The 18,794-nt window shown below is 42.4% G+C and overlaps 2 protein-coding genes across 3 annotated transcripts in view; both read left to right on the top strand.

The window, feature by feature from the left end:
- The first annotated feature begins 1,565 nt into the window (after positions 1-1,565).
- Positions 1,566-14,107, top strand: LOC129192987 (receptor expression-enhancing protein 6-like). 2 transcript variants are annotated; one of them, XM_054797515.1, is made up of 6 exons: positions 1,566-1,654; positions 1,736-1,869; positions 4,143-4,236; positions 6,754-6,892; positions 10,187-10,377; positions 10,940-14,107. In XM_054797515.1, the coding sequence occupies exons 2-6, from the start codon at positions 1,755-1,757 to the stop codon at positions 10,944-10,946; spliced, it is 546 nt and encodes a 181-aa protein (XP_054653490.1). In that variant the 5' UTR covers positions 1,566-1,654; positions 1,736-1,754; the 3' UTR covers positions 10,947-14,107. The 2 variants fall into 2 exon arrangements, with proteins under 2 accessions (XP_054653490.1, XP_054653489.1); XM_054797514.1 differs by having other exon boundaries at positions 10,187-10,355; positions 10,940-14,105.
- A 743-nt stretch (positions 14,108-14,850) lies between these two features.
- diras1b (DIRAS family, GTP-binding RAS-like 1b) overlaps positions 14,851-18,794 on the top strand; it is a 22,225-nt gene continuing 18,281 nt past the window's right edge. The window contains exon 1 of the mRNA XM_054796674.1: positions 14,851-15,129. The gene's annotated coding sequence lies outside the window, so the exon portion shown is untranslated. The remainder of the gene's footprint in view (positions 15,130-18,794) is intronic.

The raw sequence follows: 18,794 nt of genomic DNA, 5'->3' as shown, positions 1-18,794 counted from the left end.
GTGGGTGGTCAGGTTTGATTTGTTCAACGAAGCTACCTTGATGTTCTTTTCCCTCATCGCAGAGCTTTTGGTGCAACTGGCACGTGAACTGTCTTCCTCTGAAACAGTGAATGTTTGTTTACAAGTGAGCTCAGGGGAAGTTACAACAAGCCGTTTGTGCATATCGCAGGCAAGAGAAAAAAAGGAGCATTTGATTTACTCACCCTAAAAGCACAGTGCAGGTAAACTGTCCTCACTGGAGCATTTTTTGTTATCAGAGCTATTTTAATATCAGAATGACATAAAGCACATGATTATTTTTGGATGAAGACATCTAATTATAGTTATTGACACTGCGGAACAGAACAATCCCTTTTGCTGAATAATTAAGGAAAAAAACAGGAATTCAAATTTCAAATTTCTCATTCATAATATGTTACGTTTTTTTGCAGGATTTTGCCTAAAAGAATTAGGATAGCTGTTTTTGTCCTTTTTCAGCTTCCTTAATTTTCCTTCATTTTTTCAGAAAATGTAGCTTCAAGTGCCCCCATTTGAGAAGCATTGTTGTAAGCTGTGATCAAACACTGCATTCAAAGCGAAAACAGCTCAGCTTTAAACAGCTCTAATTTCAACTTTTTCTTCCAGGCCAATAAAGGAAAACCGCAGACTGGACGAGCAGAAGCACTGGTGCAGGCCACATCCTGACGCACTTTTCCAGGCCAGTGTGTGAAAAGAGTCCAGACTTATGAAGACGCGGCGGTGCGGACCGCTCATGCAAATGAGCTGCAAGCGCACCTGTCTATGTGAAAGTGATAGGGGGGCCTGGGCAGAACCTCTTCCTGTCGCTGATCCGTCACAGCGAAGGTCTTTACATCTATCTGATCCTTCTGACTGCAGAGGTGGCCACAAAAAGCCTTTTGAGAGCGCCCTCTGTTGGCAATCCACGTTCACCACAACTCCATACATTATGAGTCCAACAACTATGAAGCATGCACAAAGCATATATTTTATACATTGGTAATTCTTTTTACACCTAACTTTGTTATTTTAGATAATCAACCAATTTAGGTGACAAAAAACAGGAATTCCTGTAACTATTATGCAGCACTTTTGACGAATGAACCATGTTTGAGGCTTGTGTTTTCTATATTGGCAATTTATTTTAACTGAGGTGTAAAGCAATTAATTCAATGAAAAAATCTGAGGAGCCATTCCGTGAGCCGGGACGTAAGCCGGTTTTTCAACAAAAAAAACAGAATTCCCATTCAAATTATGCAGCTCTTTTGATTCATGAACCATATGTATGAACGTATGTTTTGTACATAAGAAAGTTCCTATTTACATGGTAAAAAAGAGCAATTGAAGGAGCCGACTCTTTTCAGTGAGCCGAGCTATAAGAACAAGATAGCTTCAATGCATCGTCAAGGTATACAGGTAGCAGCTCTCGTGACTCATGAACCATAATTGAACCGTTTCTTTTTTCACCTGCCGCTGTGAACGTTACTCTCGTATTTCATTGGCCAGCAGGCGTCGCTCAAGCTCCTCCCCTCCGTCACAGTGCCTTGATTGGCCAACACGTCATCATGGCTCCTCCCTCCTACTGACATAACGACACTCCGCTGCTAAGGCTCGCTGCAGGGGGTTTACTTTTTTTGGGGGTCACTAGCTAATAAAGGTCAGTAAAACCACTACCTATGCGTGTTTGCATGGTTTGTGTTATTTGTTACACATCCCGTTGTTTTTGTGTCACTTTTAGGCTCAATAAGAACCCGAGAATGAGTCATTTCAAGGAGCGTTTTGTGACTCTGCTCCATGAGAAGAACTTTGTCACCGACCAGCTGGCAAAGCTGGAACACAAAACGGGACTGAAGAGAGAATATATCACTTTGGGTACGTTACTAATGTCGGTGTTGCCTACCTTGTCCGACTTTTGGCGTTAACGTTTAAAAAATACATACTATGTCCGTTGTTTACCGGACGTTAGCTAGCATATGTAAGCGAGCCTCGAGGGTAATTAGCTAGCTTTGGTGACGTCACGGCGTCGCGGTTTGATATTTTCGGGAATAGTCTGCTCTCTTTCACATCCTGTTTGTCCAATTCCACTGTTAATCAGTTCTCCATTCATGACAAGGAAGTTGATACATGGTTGACCCCCAAAAAATGTTTGTTTTACTCTCAGTAGTTCTCTCAAACACTTTGTCCTTATATTTATAACACATCATCAGTTTATACGGTGGCCAACGGGCAAACGCACATAAACACTATAAAGCAAATGCAACGGGAAACATGCCACAATCCAATAACCTGCAAGTGTAAGCCACATATTCCAAGCTAAACAGACATTGTCAGCAGAGTTGGTAAATACAGTGGTACTTGCAAAGCAAAAATATTTCTGAGGCAGTACTTTAGTCTATACATGTACTCTACTTATTTTCTGCACATTGAACGCCCATTAATAACCCAGGCCACCGCCAGCTGGGCCCGGGAGTATTTTTACACACACACTGAAATATTATCCAACACAGCATGCAGATAGACCGCTTTAATAGGATTAATAGGATAAAATGTTGTTTACACAGTGAAGTTCAATACAGGCCCGACGCCTCAACATTTCTCCCCGGAAGTATGGCAGTCACGGTGACCTACATTCAGGCCCACTTGAGGCGAAATGGCTCGACACGGGTGTGCGAGTGTGAGTACATGTTCCTTTTGATGAATTGTGATTCTCCAGTGCCGGAAGCACTCGTGCAGCCCCAGGTGGTGGTGATAAGTCTCTCCAATGTGTCCTGGGTCTTTCCCGAGGCCTCCTATCAGTTGGAAGTGCCCTGTACACCTCCCCAGGGTGGCGTCCGGGTGGTGTCCTGATCAGCTACATATGCAGATGCATATTGCAATGTGCTAATTTAATTTCTACTATATTACTTTGCATTGGTCCTCATACGGCTACACTCGTCTGCTACCGGACCCGCCTCCACCCACCGAGACAAAGAGACGGTCTGACGGGGAAGAGGGATCACTCCGTTGAGACATGAGGCCCTAGTGCACGCGAGGCTGTTTTTTTGTTTTTTTTTAATGACAAATCTTGTCACGTTTTAATCTCTCGAGATCTTGTGGCTCCTAGTTATCTTTCATCCCAAGCAGTTGGTGCGCATATGTATAGTGTTTCTATGGCCAACTGCTGGCCTAGCATGCATAATGTGGCATATACAGTCGTCAGCATATACATATTACTCTGTGAAAGTGAAACCTGTCAAAAATATTCCCGTTAGTGACCTCGGTCCCACTGTGGAACACCTGCAAACTGCCGTGCACCTTGTATGCAAATACCGCGTCTCGAAACTGTACTCGGCAGCAGTTCGAATTACGTCACCTCTACTGAGCTTTCAGAAACGTCCTCCGGCGTTTCTCGGGCCGCAGCCTTTTGATACTTTGGACGCCGTGCAGGCATGTGACTCGGCTCAATGCAGATAATGCTGCTGTATGAATACTTTTTTTAGTTAACAAAAGAAAAAGCCTCAGCTTCTGCTTTCCATATGCAAATTTTTACCATACAAAGTATCAGCTGCTCTCTTTAGGGGGACGCACTTGAACCAGTTGTTCTGGTCTGGCTTCAGGTGGAGAGAGCCAGCAATTATAATGGCTTCGGATGAGGTGGTATTTGCAAGCCCTTCCTTTTACGTAGGACTCAGCAAAATTCATGGTCATGCTGACAGCATGAGGCGTTATTCTGACCTTAAAGTTGCATTCCAGTCACCTCTGGGCTGCCTCGTGATGCTCTTGTGTCTTCTCAAATATTTACAATTGAGCAGCAGCTTCATTATGTCAATTTGTCAGTGGCTTTAAGTTGAAACATAACTCGCAAACATTTTGCATACAAAGTGATATTTGGGGAATGTTTCGCCCTGTTTGTACTGAAGTGTGTGGCATGGCCGTGCCTATTCTGTTTCGACGGCCGTCTTTGTACATCAGTGTTTGCACTGTGCTTGGTGCTCCTCCTAATCCTGCTGCTGAGCCGCCCTGTGACATCCTGCTATCAAACAGATCAATGTGGCTCGCTGCTGGAGGCGTTAGTCAAGTCCCTGAATAACATGCCCTCCCCCCACTTCCTGTGCGGCCTTCTGCTCTCACCTCATCTCTGATTGCCCTTTGCTTCTCCCCCGCAGGTGCCCTCGGTTTCGTGGGTCTCTATCTCCTGTTTGGATACGGAGCCTCGCTGCTCTGCAACCTCATTGGCTTTGTCTATCCAGCGTATTTCTCGTACGTATCAGGACAAGACAACACTTTTACATAATTACACTAGTGATGCTCCGATCAGCTTTTTATGCTGCCGATACCGATAATCCATGAGTGAAATCGGCCCATACGGATACCGATCACATAGATTAAGTGTAAATTTTTAAATTTATTATTGGCTATATCAGGGGTCAACAACATTTTTTCTTGAGAACTACTTTAACAAAATGAAAATGGCCAAGAGCTACTCATTTCTGTAACATGTATTGTCATAGCTTATTTCAACCCAAACAAACCAAATATGCTTGTTTTGCCAGAACATTAACAAAATGCTGGTATCCACAACTCATATTTTGTTTTTCGGAATGCATTTCTTTCTAGTTTTCTCACATTATTAACTGAAAATGAAAAGCAGGCTTGCAGGGAACCTCATTGGTCGTGGGGGACTCCCTGGTGCCTGCGGTGGCTACTCTGTGTATTCTAATGGCAACTTGAAATGGCTTTACGCTCATTTTACACAATATGGTAGACATAATCAGGGTAATTAAGACATAAATAAAGCTCCTGCTCGTGTGTGTCACAGTAAATGTGTTCCCTATTGGACCTTAGTGACGGGCAGACAGATGTGTGGAGGACAGGAAGTGACGCCGGAGGTTTAGAGTTGAGTGTTGTTATGATCATCATCATTATCGTTATGATCGTTATTATTATTGTGCCTGTTGTGAGACCGTTTAAACCTGCAATAAATGCCCATTCTGGCGATCACGTCTAGTGCCTGTCTCACCGAACAGTTATTGACACCTATTGGCCAATGTAGAATACTACATTCACAATTAGAATATTTCTTCTGCCATGTAGTTGTGGTTTAGTTTATTTAGTTAGTTCATTCATTTAATTTAGGACAGAAGAAGAATAAGTATAATTTGCTCAAATATTCATAAAAAAATTTTAATTGTCCATATTCAACCACAAAGCGATCATTTATTAATTTTTGAAAAGCCGCGATAGAGTGAGGACGCGATGTTAGAACCACGATGTACCGAGGGACGACTGTATTTTGGCTTAATTATAGCCGGGGTGTTTATTTACCCAAACCCCAAAGAGGACGGGGTGTTAATTGGAAGGCAATAATTGGACAATTTGAAAACTTTTTTCTTTTTTCCTTCAATAATCTTTGGAGTGTGTGAGAAGGTGATAAGGAAAACATCGCTCTCTTTGACCGTCTGGTCACTTATTGAACAAGTACGGCGGAACCGTGGTTGCGGTCATTAAACTGATTAAAACCAAGGCAATTTTTCCCCATCGGAAATAATGTTAAGCCAAACGATCCGTTCCATGCACCCAAAAATATGAACAATTTTATTTTACAGAAAAGAATCAGTTTTACATTCAGAAAAAAAATAATTATCACTGACGAATGGATGCAACTTATCGTTGACGCAGACTTCCCATACATTCAGTGGTGTTTCCCACCTTCTTTACCAAACTGCTGGCACTTGCAACTTTCCTTGGCCCTGTGGCGCTAGCCATCAACCTAAAAACCCGGGCTCTCAACTCGAGGTCCAGCGCAACTCAAAAGGTGTCAGGGAGTGGGGTTGACCAATGTACGTCCACACAGGCATCTGTTACACAAACTGTATGTCGCACAACACAGCAGCAACGGAACCAATGTTGTAATGGTAATGGTTCGGTAAGGAGCAAACTGCTCGGCCAGCGTTAATAGCGCTGATGAGTCCATTGTAAACGGTATGAGTGTTTCACACCAACAGTTGAGTAGCACAACTAGCTTTTGAATGTGCATGCAGAGGTAGACAAAGCTGCTGGATGCTGACCAGGCACAATACTCCAAATACAGATACTGCCATCTTGTGGCCCTAATTCCAGACTCTAAACTATAACTACAGGGCAGACTGAAACCTAATGGAGCATTTACGATATATTTTATCATTATAATTAATTAATTAATAAGCTTAGCTACAGATGGCTGGTCCTCTCTACGGTTGAGTGAATAAAGGCCCACTATATGAGAAAATAAGGCCAATTTTCACCACAGACATTACGGCAAGAAAGGCGTTTTGTTATTGTGCATTTTTATGACTCCCTCCAAGCCCGCACAAGGAACTAGGGAACGGGCACATTGAGGTGGAATGTGACCTTTTGTTTAATGATTAAATATCGTAAGTAACGCCCGTTGTCCTTCCTGTTTCAGCAGGCCGCAATATTTGCCGCGAGAATGACGAAACGGCCTTGAAATGAGATCAATAACCCCCACCTGCCTCCATGTCGGCATGAATCCTAATGACTTTGCTCATCCCCTAGGTTAATCACCAGCGGCTGGATTATCATGTAATTAGTCTGACATGTTCATAAGCTCTCGGGATGATTTGTTTAAACGTCCCTCAGCTTTTCCTGTAACGCCTTCGTCAGCGGGTCAATATTCCAACGCTTTCAGATGATGTATCCGCACAACATGTCTTTTTGTTTTTTTTTTTATGTTGACTTGCGACGTGATTTGATGTGATGTGTGTCCTGATCATGCAGTATTAAAGCCATCGAGAGCACAGTGAAGGAGGACGACACGCAGTGGCTCACCTACTGGGTTGTATACGGACTCTTCAGCATTGTAGAAGCCTTTTCTGACATCTTCCTCTTCTGGTTCCCCTTTTACTATGCCGGAAAGGTATGTGTATATATTTATTGATTTTTGACACTTCATCAGCGCGAACCCGTCGGCCATGTCTCTCATTTATTCAGAAGTCAAACCTTGGCGTTGTGATGAAGCGCTCACATCTTTGGGCGTCTCAACAGTACCCTCTTGTGGACACTGCAACTACGTAATGTGAAGTATAGTAATTAAGATCAAAGCAATGTACATTGAAACCTCCAAGGTCAAACCCAATCCTTTCTGGGAACCTGGTTGATCTCTGAATAACATTTTCCCTCAGATAATAATGTAAATAATCCCTTGTTAAATGCACAGGCTGTGTTTCAAATAACTGTCATGCAAGTGTCTGTGTAGGCTCTCAGTCGTACAGGAGTTGTAGCTTAAGCTACCAGCACTTATTAGTTCGCTGACGAAGCTCTTTGGATGAGGAGCGAAACGTCCGACCCTTCTTCACAGAAGTACAGATGACGTCTCAAGAAGCCTTTTCCTCGATGTCATGCAAGTGTAAAAAGAAGTTAATACAATCGTCCCTTGCTACATTGCAATTCCAACATCGCGCCCTCACTCTATTACGTTTTTTCACAAAGTAATTAATAAATAATGGCTGTTTTATGCTTTATTATTAATTTTAAAAAGGCTTATGTAAGCAAATTGTACTTATTCTTGGCCTAAATTAAGCATTTTTGAGCATAAAAATGACTTGATGAAGTAAAATACTGTACAAGGCAGAGGAAGCATTCTAATTGTGAATGTAGTGCTGTATTCTACGTTAGCCACCAGGTGTCGGTGGTCTGGAAGACAAGGGGCAGACGTGATCGGCAAAGAAAGCATTTAGCTACTGTTGGGGTCATAACCCACAACAAGCTAAATATCACCTCTGAACCTCCAACTGGGGATGTCCCGATCCACATTTTTTGGCTTCCGATCTGATTTTTTTTTTTAATAGTCTTGCCGATCCGATTGGGTACCGACCCTTTTTTTGTTACAACCTTTACAAAAATTTGTGGATTTGAATATGAATATGGTTTGAATTTGAATATGGTTATGAAAATAGCTCTTGAAAGCAGGAAAAATAGTGCAACCGAAGTATTGCTGAATTTACTTTTTTATTACGCAGCAAAAACAACAATATTGTTTGGCTTTTCTAAGAAACCTCTGAGTCAGGTCCCTAATCCAATAAAAGTCCATCCAATAAAAGATAACATTGGAAAAAATGGGCGTGCAAAATACTTTTAATGTAGGACTAAACATCTGACATGGTTATAGATCAATTCGTGGTGTGACTTTTTTTTTTTACAAACTCGCTTCAACGCAATAGTAATTTATTGATGGTCCCTGGTATAAACAATCAGCCGTTACAACGGCACTCCACAGCAGTGTGGTCACAGTGAGGGGGAACTACTGCTGCAGCTACGGAGCCAAATATCCAACGTGAAACTAAGTTCACCACGGTACACCGCGGACATGTCTCCATGGTGGTGGTGCGTTTTCTTCTTCTTGCGGGGGCGGGAGTCGAGTGGCAACCAGCTTTGAGGCACATTACCGCGCCTACCATGTCGGAGTGTGGCCTGACTTACAAATGTGATACGGCAACCGGATCGGCCCCATCTCATGGCAGAAGCCGATTTTATCCGATATTCAAAATACAGCGGATCCTGGAGATCGGATCGGGATTGGCTGCTAACATCCCTATCTCCAACATCACTCCCTGTCCCGGCCTCCACTACGGTCTGCTAGGGAATTCATTTAACTGACACACACGAGCAGGAGTTACAGTACATCTTAAATGGCTTATTTACTTTTATTATGTCTTCAATATTGGGTAATACGAGTTTAAAGCCATCAAACAGTAGCCACCGCAGGAAATATGCTGTCAGAAAAAAACAAGAAACTGCTAACACGAGAGTCTGTTATCTTATTTATGTCTAATGTGTCTTGTTTTCTCCGATTATGTTTACAATATTATGTAATATAAATGTAAAGATGACTATAGGGTGTTATTTCATGCTCTAATGTTAAGATTGTAAATAGCTTATCTATACCATAACTACGAAAATATTAGATTTATTAATGAGGAATCCCACTTAAGAAATTCACCTATCACCGTCGAGTGTGGAACCAATTAACCGCGATAAACGAGGGACGGCTGTAATGCTAAATAAAATAAAATAAAAATGCAATAAGACTGGGTGTAGACTATGGAGAGTGAGTCGCTGAAGGCAGATGACTTTGTCCTTTAATAAGCTTACCACTCGTGCACGTGTAAAAAGAAGTTAGCCCCTCCAACTCTATTGTAAAATGTAAAAACAAGAAAATATGTGCTCATGACAGATGGGCGGTGAGACGCTCCACAAGTAAAACCTGTTTTATGCTCCGTGTGGACACGCCTGCTCACACTCACGCCGGCTCACTCCACGCCGGCTCACTCCACGCTGGCTCACTCCTCTCCCTCCAAACCCTCCTGCGTAGCTCGATGTGCACCTTCACAGAAATGTAACCTTGCGACACGGGCGGATTTTATGTACATTATTTCCTGTGTGGAGCCCACTTGTTGTGGTTTCCTCGGATTTTGGATCGACATTTGCAATAAACGTGACTGCGCCCCAGTTAGACTGTGTTTAATGAGTCGTTGTTCATAAGTGATGAGGGACGCTAACAAGCTGGTCGTGAGTGTCAAGGTTGCTTTTCATGGAGTTGCGCGTCACGCTCTCAACCCAGACGAAGAGCTACAAGAGGATCAAGATGGCGTGGCAAAAAGCATAATCCACGCTTAAGACCACATTCAGATCACTTTGTTCTTTTATTATCGACGTTGTATTTGCTATTATTGCGCTGACCTAGGCGTGTTAGGTTTCCTGTTCTATGGTTATGATCACACTTTTCCTCTCTCTCCTATCGCTGGTACCCTTGTGATGTGAGGTGGCTCTCTGAGCTGAGGTCTTGTTTGCCGAGGTCTCACTCCACCGCGGAGCTTTTGATAGATTTTACAGTAGAAGCGTATTTCTCAAGGAAATTGTACTCCCTTTAGATTAGATGAGTTTATTTGTGGAGTATAATGCAAAAAAAAATGCAAATAAGTACATGAGTTTAAAAAAAAGCCAGAATTTGCCAAGAGGCTACTTTTCGTCTGTCGTCTCCTGGCCATGATGTTAAAAAAAAAAAAAAAAAAAAAAAAGCAGTCTTGACTTGTCCGACTTCCACTTTCGTGTCCTCCAGAGTCTTGACAGGATTACCAAATGCTCTGTCTTGTCTTTTAATCGGCGCCGTAAACCGTGAAGGCTTTTCTGTAACCCTCCACCCTTTCCTCAGTGCGTGTTCCTCATCTGGTGCATGTCTCCGGTGACGTGGAACGGCTCCGACATCTTGTACAAGCACGTCATCCGGCCCTTCTTCCTGAAGCACCAGGCTGCCATGGACAGCGTGGTGAGCGACCTGAGCGCCAAGGCCAAGAGCGTGTCCGAGAGCATCAGAAAGGAGGGTGAGATACCGACAGTGTACATGCAAGTACCACCACATTTATATACCGTACTCTCCAGCATGCAGCAGCCGCAGCAGCCTGCTCACCTCTGCATGCAAAACTCAACATGCACCCCCCCCCCCCAAAACCCCATAACTCACATTCACTTTCAGACCTCATTTCAGTAACCATTTCATTGTCTTCTCAAGAGACTGCATACAGTAAGCTTGGACATACTTTAGAGTAGTCTGTGTCCAGCTTGTATAGCAGTAAAAATGAGTCAACACGCTCAGTGAAGCGCACGAGCCACCGAGCACTCGTGCAGCCCCCAAGACACAACGATCGTGCTATTCAGCTTTCAGTGAATTCAGTGTTGCCAGCTTTTTAGACAGGAACGGCTGTGTTGACTCTTTCAGTGGATGGTAAAGCTAAACTGCTATACAAGCTGGACACAGACTACTCTAAAGGATATCCACGCTTACCTACCCTTGAAGATAAACTGTCATAAAGATGCTTGCTTTTGCCTTTTGTAAGAAACTGGATATTTCTACATTTGTATTTGCAAGACAAATATTTTGATTTTTTTTTCTCTTTTATGTCTTCAGCTGTTAATCAGGCTCTCAACCATGACAAGGACCAGTGAAGAACATGGGAAGGTCGTGTGTGTGTGTGTGTGTGTGTGTGTGTGTGTGTGTGTGTGTGTGTGTGTGAGAGCGTATGTGTCAAACAAAGTGAGTAAGTGTATGTTTTTTTGTGTTGTTTTTTTGTTTTACGTCTTCTGCCGTGGAACTGAATCGGTACGATTGGTACAAATGAAGTCGGTCATCATGTGTACGGTACATGGTTTCCTGAGCCATTTCAGACGGGAATCCCGTCACATTTCATCATCTCGCATCATCCTGTCGGCGTCTTTTTCTTCTGAACATCATGAACTAGTACATGCAGCAGAATTTAAGCTCACTTTTCAAAGGAAAAAAAGTCCTAGTGTGCCAAAGGTCTTTCCAATATGTCTTAATATATATCTTCTCATAATGAAGACACAATAAAGTGCACCCTTGATAATGCGTGTAGGCTTCATATTTCAATTTTAACCAAGGTGTGGCTTTTTTTGTTTGTTTCTTTGACTGAAGCAGCAGCAGGAGGAAAACCCTTTGCGACCCGTCACCCCTGAGAGCACATTTATGGCCATTCAGACAGCCTAACCGCCCAGACTTTAATTTGTGTTTGGCTTTGTTCACGCTTGAGAGGCCCTGAATGGGATGCCCTTTGTGTTAGGGACACTGCAGAGGAAATGGTGGACCAAGACCACACGCACACACACACAACAGCACCAATGTGCAAATGTCTGCTATGTGCAAGAGGCGTCTGCCGTCACTTTCTTGTCTATTTTCCCTGCTTGGCTTTTGGTCCACGCAACAGGTTGTCCATTAGGCACAAATGAGACACAGAAAGCAATTACAAAGCATGTGTTGTGCTGTGGGGTTGATATCCAAGTCCTTGAAGCAGCAGAGGAAGAGCTCAGAATAAACCTCTGAAACTTAAATTTAAAAAAAACAAACTCTGACTGTACATACATGGACGGGAAAAAAAAAGATGTTTAATTAGTTTAGACTCATTTCAGAATAATAATGCTAATTTGGGGATTTTCATGACGATACCTACTGTTTATGCACCAATTTTTACATTTTTGCCAGACTATATTTTTCAGCATAAAAATCCCTTAAATCATAAACTTCTTCCACCCAGGGCCCCTTACACAACAATCTAAGGATGTGTTAGTATTTTTATATGTATTTTAGAATTTTGTAAAAATTAAATAAAAAGTTATATGAATATACATAGCTTTGTGTTGTTATTAATTTCTAAATTTTTTCTCTTTTAATTTTGCTTGTTTGCTTTTTTTTTTTTTATTCTAGATTGTGCCACGGACTGCACTTTGGTCACCGCATTCTAATAAGTCTCTGTTTGAAATGAATTTGCCTTCTGACAGTGCTTTTTCTTTCTTTTTCACATAGAATTATTTTTATTGGAAAACTTAGGTTTCAAACATTAATGCAACTCTTCTGCAGTTTTTCCTTATGTGTCACAAATATTTTCAGAATCGTATTTTATATTCATGTTATATTTTCATAAGAAAAAATGTACCAAAAAGTATTTAAAAAGATCAATTATTTGCTAAACCGCCCTATACAAAAAATTGTAATTTTTCATGAAAAAAAATACGTACGGTAAGTGAAAATAAACAACTGCTTTGCATTCACTAACCAAGGTGTTTTGTAGTACTTGGGCTCATCGGCAGAGGGCGACAAACTCACGGCTGCTGCCGCTACTGCTGGTGGTGAGTCATGCATTGGTCAACATACTGTTTGTACAGATACTGTATGCACTATATATATATATATATATATATATATATATATACACACACACACACACACGTCATGTCTTTCTAATTGCATCCAGGCCTGTCTCATCTACAATTTCACATATATTACAACAGTCTTCAAGTTTAGGGTTGACATGGGGTACAAACTCACGACGTTATCTAATCCTTGAGCTGGCATAATATCCCCTCACACCCACTACTGCCATCCTCCTGTTTATACCCAACTCTTGTGTTTCTGTGTGTGTGCGCGCGCACGCGCTCGTGTGTGTGATTTCTGTCGCCTTAGCATGTGTGTGTCCCCCCTCTCCGTGGTACTGAAAGGTCGCTGTCGGTGGTGCTGATTCGACACTAAACCGACCGGAAGTGATTACCAGCATCAGTTCAAAAGCTGCCCTTGCTCCATTTTTTTTCAGAATGTCTGAATTTTTCTCCAGCCCACTAAAACGTCATTTGATTTTTTTTGTTTTGACGCGATTCTCCCTGGTTTTTCATTGTAACTATTTCTAGCCCCATATGTATGGTGGGATTGTTGCGCCGCATACGCCGCTGCTGCTGAGGCTGGACGCAGTAAGACAGTCATTTGAAACTTCTTCAAAGATCCTGAAGGTTATGGAACATAAAAGTCAAGTTGTCCACCCAAGTCTGAATGCAGATGGCTGGGCCCTGAGCCGGAGGATCCCATTGGCTGTCCGTCAAGATACGGGACCATCCTCGGCCCAGATGAAGGTTGTTACCGGTGCCGAGTGCAGTCCAATAGCCATCAGACACCATCTGCCAGAGAAGGCTTTTCAGAAGGAAGAAACATCTCCAAAGGCCTCATCTCCTTCAATACCACATAATTTTATTCTCCGCTGAGAAAAAAAATGGAACCTTGACGATCCTGATGGCTTCCAACGTTACTGGCATGACAAGGAGAGTCCACCTGAGATGTTTTCCACACAGCACAGTGGAGGGGGCGCCATCATGATCCTTCAGTGGAACAATGGAGCTTCAGGTTGTGCAGGGGCGTCAAACGGTAGATGGTTATGTGGAGATGTTGCAGGGGGCATCTCATGACTGAAGATCTTCGTCTGTGTGGTAATGATTTGACTTTTTCAACAGGACAACGCTGCACTTCACAGAGGACTTTTTCCAGAGGAAGAAGCTAAAACTTTTGGAGCATCCTGAGTGTTCCCCTGATTTAAAAACCCAATTGAGAACATTCGGGGTTGGAAGGCAAGTGAAATTTACAAAAATGGACATCAGTCCCAGACAGTGGATGCCCTCCGTGAAGCCATCTTCGCCACCTGGAGCAACAATACCATGAGCCTCCTGGAAACACTGGCATCAAGCACGTCCAAAGCAGTTTTTGAGGTGATTAATAAGAATGGCAAAGCTACTCATTAAGGAGTCCTTTTTTCAACATTTCCATTTTAGGGGCGGGGGGGTGGGGGGGGGGGTAGCTATGGTCTTAAACTTTTGATCAGCTGATGAACAGCCTGTTTCACTTTAATGCTTGTTTGCAATAAATTGCTTACTCAAAACATTGTCTCGCTCCCATTTCTTTCTTTTTTTGCATTTTGAAGCTCTACTTAGAACCTCTTGAAGATCCAACAGTGCAAAATGTACACTCTTGCCATTTTTCAACTGCTCTTAACCTTTTGATCAGGAGTGTATACATACTGTATTTTCCCTTTTTACAAAAATCCATAAATACTGTTTTTACTGGTTTCCTGTTAATTTTTTGTTACCAGACAATGAAACCAATTTTTCCATATACAGTATATTTGTTAAACTCTTTTTTTACCCCATCGAACAGTTTTTCTTTTAACTTTGTTTCTATTTGCAGCGGTGCGTTTCCAATTGCTACAAGTAGGCTTACAGTCACTTCCTTGTTAAGGCGAGACAGATAATGACTTGATGCCCACAATTGTATTTTTTTTTTAATTTTCAGCAGTTTAAAATCCTCCCAATTCGCTGGTATGACAACTACAGTATATATAATGGAATGATACATGAGCATGAAGGGTTATTATATAATGTGCATTTTCTAGTGTACGTTGTGTGATGACGCGTGCACTGACTAGGAAGTGAAAGTGAAAAGGGAGAAGGGACGTATAGCGCCTCCCACGTACGGAGGGGGGTGAGGCAGCGAGAGAAAGAGAGAGAGAGAGAGGTAGAGGAGGAGGTGGCGGTCGTGGTGATGGTGTGATGGTGGGGGGAGTCTACCGTGGCGGAAATCGGACGACATGAGCTCGACGTGAAAAATGCTTTAAAAAGACGCGCTTTCCCCCCCCTTTCCTCTCTTTATTGCACCTTCTTCAATTAGAAAGTGCTTCATTTCCTGCTGCCTGACCGCGCTTTTTTTCTTTCTTTTTTTTGGTGGGAGGCGACACGAGACGAGCAGAGACTTCACCTGACGTGCTCCAGGTATGATGATGATGATGATGATGATGTCGTACGTTTATGCTGCGCTTTTTCATGTCTTTGTTTTTTACATGCATCGTCTGTGTAGCATCCATGACGTCTGACGTGTGTGTGCGTGTGTGTGTGCGTGCGTGCACGCACAGCCATGTTGGAGCAGGGAGGCCGTGGGTGGGGGGTATAATCATGGACTATTTCTTGGGGGGGGGGGGCTCCGCAAAATGATGGCACATCAGTGAGATGGCGCTCCTGTGGTATTTATGAATGAACCAGTTTGTCTGTAATGGCGCCCCCTTCCTTCCGTCTCGCTTCCTCCTTCCATCCCTCCCTTGCGCATGCAGATACGTCAATAGCGAAGCATCACAGTGGCCTTCATGACGCCAGCGTGACGCATGAAGCTGCTGATGCTGATGCCTGTTGGTCGGTGAAGGCCGTCCATAATCCTCCATCTGGATGGGTTTCTTCCACCACCACCACCACCATCCCACTCTCCATCTTTTAGCCTCCTCTATGCATATACAGCGCGCGTGTGTGTGTGTGACTCAACTTCCTGTTTTCTTGTGTGTGTGTGGGCTGCAATAGAAGAGATGATCCAGCTTGAAGCTCTCTTAAGTGACCGGTGGTGCGTTCATGTGCCTCACATAGTTCCTGCATGCATGGGGAAATGTGTGTTTTTTTTTTGTTTTTTTTTTGGGGGGGGGGGGGTTGCATAAGGACTCATAATTCCAAGCAGGACAAAGAAGTGAGTCAGTGTGCACACACACACAGAAAGTGATGATGATGCATTCATGTAAGGAGGTCAGGTTTGGTCGTTCAGGCTGACAACTTGCTGTCTGTGTTACGGGCCGAATTTGGAGCATTTGCGGTGAACGGATGAGAGTGAACGTTTGTGAATCCATTTTTTAGCACAATTTTTTCTTTAAAAAATGTAAAAATAACAATAATAAAAATTCACAATACTCCCATCGATCATGAAAAAGCTCAAATGTGGTATATAATAACAAAACAAAAAATTTGCTGGGGAAAAAAAATTAACAAAACAAAAAATTTGCTGGGGAAAAAAATGAAAAAATAGATTTGATGGACAAAAATATGCCTTGAATTTTTTACAAAAAAAATTCTGTTCAAAAATTTTATATAAAAAAAAAATTCACAGTACTCTCACCAACCACCAAAAAGCTGCAAATCTGGTATATAATAACAAAAAACAAAAAAAAATTGATTTTTTTTTTTTTTAAAGCCGGTGGAAAAAAAATAAAAAATTGAGTTGATGGACAAAAATATGCCTAGAATATTTAACTAAAAAAAATTCTGTTAAAAAAATGCAATAAAAAAAAACAATTCACAGTACTCTCACCAACCACAAAAAAGCTCCAAATATGGTATATAATAACAAAAAAAAATTTTTTTTTAAAAAGCTGGGGGAAAAAAATGATTTGATGAACAAAAATATGCCTAGAATTTTTTATTTAAAAATTTCTGTTCAAAAATGTAATTTAAAAAAAAAGAAAATTCACAGTACTCTCACCAACCACGAAAAGCTCCAAATCTGGTATATAATAACAAAAAAATGTTTTTTTTTTTTAAAAGTCGCGGGAAAAAAAATAAAAAAATAGATTTGATGGACAAAAATATGCCTCGAATTTTTTACGAAAAAATTTCTGTTCAAAAATGTAATAAAAAAAAAAGAAAATGATCAGTACTCTCAGCAACCACGTGGCCCATGAGAGGAAATGATTCTGAATGCATTATTAAGAATTAAAAGAAATAATTTCCCATGCATTTATGTTGTATACCAGTTTTGGATAGTTACTGCAAATACTTTCTTTTTATTTAAAAAGTTGTATGTCTTAGTTTTGTTTTTTAGTTCATTTCTATCCTACAGTATACCCCATTACATGTTCTTATCTACCAAATTTGGGGGGTTTTTGTACCCCCCACTAGCATGAAGGAGAGTAAATTATTTTCTACTATTACTATAAAATTCTGTATCAAATCACAGATGATTAAAAAAAATTATATTGACTGGGACATTTTGGATAATCAGTATCTTAACTTAAAATGTAAAAAAAATTCCCTGCTGTGGGATAAATAAAGTACAATCCAAAAAAGCACATTTTCTGCAAATTTCTCGTAGTCGTGATATCAACATAAAAACAACAGAAACGCAGTTTGTAATATTTTGGTAAACCGCATTTAGCCACCTGAAGTATACGAGTGTGTCAGAATGTCCGAAAGAGCTCTCAGCACGATGCGGTGCACCCAATAACAAACGTATTCATTAGTAGACACGAGATCTCGCGAGATTAGAACGTGACAAGGTTTCTCGTTCGGAAAAAAAAAAAAAGTCTCGTGGACACAAGGCCTGGGACGATAATAAATGAATGAATGAATCAAACAAACGATGAAAGATGCGATATTGCCGTGTGCCTGCGCGTCTGTTTCCCTCGTCTCCCGCCACCAAAGAGGCAGGAAGCGGGTTCACTCTGTGCATTGGCTTCAGCACCTCGGCTAGTTTGTTCCATCAAACAACAGCATGAACAGAGTGAGCGCCTCTGTCAGTCATACAGTCTCTTTGTCTTTGTGGGCGGAGGCGGGACCGCTCGCATACACACACAGTGTGCAGAAGCATGTAACGTAGTAGAATTTAAATGAGTAGCCTGCAACATATTGTCTTATATAGTTTATATTTTTAAAAAGTGATGTTAAAATCAGGCCTCGTTCTCGTGGGTCGTGTCTCGTGACACCCCGATTCCTTAGTGTCAGTTCTCTTTGTAACGTGCCTAATGAAGTGTCCGGTGAGGGCGCTGCACTGTGCGGTGAGACGCTCGGCTGTGTTGCATTATTAAGATGATGTTTGCCTCGGCCGTCGGCAGCCATTTAAACGCGATGGAGACGCTTCTGTCCATGCAAAACGGCAAAGCAATCCCAGTTGCATCACGGGCGTGTGCGCCCGTGTGTGCGTGCGGGTGCGGGCAGCGCGTCACAGGCGATCTGTAGCAGGATTCCCTCTTTGTTGCCCGGCCATCTGCATTCAGACTTGGATCAAGCGGCATTAGCAACAAAAGCTGAAAGCAGCCGAGCGCATCCAACGCTCCACCTCGCCTCCCCATCTGTCACTGCGCGCAGGTGCGTCAGGCACGTCCTAAGAATAGATTGGATTGGAAGAGGCGGAGTGGGGAGGGGGTGTGGGGGAGAATTAAATATGTGATGCAGAGCAAACAGGAAGATAGCTGTATCGGGCCAAGCTGCGGCATTAGCAGCTTCTTATCGAGAAGGCCAGACGGAGACGCTCAGGCTTCCCCGGGTCAGGCTAATACTTGGCGCTAATACGCACTTCCAAGGCTAATTACACCGCGCTCCCGTCAAAACCTCGTTGCAATGAATCTCCATCGGAAAGATTCGCACATCCTCACAGTACAATTACATTCAACACGCATCCCACTGGCTGCAGGAAATAACACCAATAGTCTGTTCCAGGGTCAAACTGGCACATCACAGACCTTTTTATGAGTACTCCACCCCCCTCGTAAACGAACAACAGTAGTTAAAGAGAGTAGGAGAGTGTTATTGCCATAGATGATCTTTTTAGCTTCCTTTGCCGCCAGCGAACAATGGCAATTAAAGAGAACGGGAGAGTGGTATTGGCATTGACTATTTAACTTGTTAGC

The sequence above is a fragment of the Dunckerocampus dactyliophorus genome, chromosome 13 (genome assembly GCF_027744805.1).
Source record: "Dunckerocampus dactyliophorus isolate RoL2022-P2 chromosome 13, RoL_Ddac_1.1, whole genome shotgun sequence".
Classification (NCBI taxonomy): domain Eukaryota; kingdom Metazoa; phylum Chordata; class Actinopteri; order Syngnathiformes; family Syngnathidae; genus Dunckerocampus; species Dunckerocampus dactyliophorus.
Note: the sequence above shows the minus strand (reverse complement) of the source record. Positions and strands in the feature narration are given on the sequence as shown.

What these genes read in the sequence shown, in the direction of transcription:
- LOC129192987 (XM_054797514.1), top strand. Translation starts at nt 1,755, where the DNA reads ATGAGTCATTTCAAGGAGCGTTTTGTGACTCTGCTCCATGAGAAGAAC. An exon ending in GTCTATCCAGCGTATTTCTC is followed by an intron (nt 4,237 to 6,753) that starts GTACGTATCAGG and finishes CTGATCATGCAG; the next exon opens with TATTAAAGCCATCGAGAGCA. An exon ending in CGAGAGCATCAGAAAGGAGG is followed by an intron (nt 10,356 to 10,939) that starts GTGAGATACCGA and finishes TTATGTCTTCAG; the next exon opens with CTGTTAATCAGGCTCTCAAC.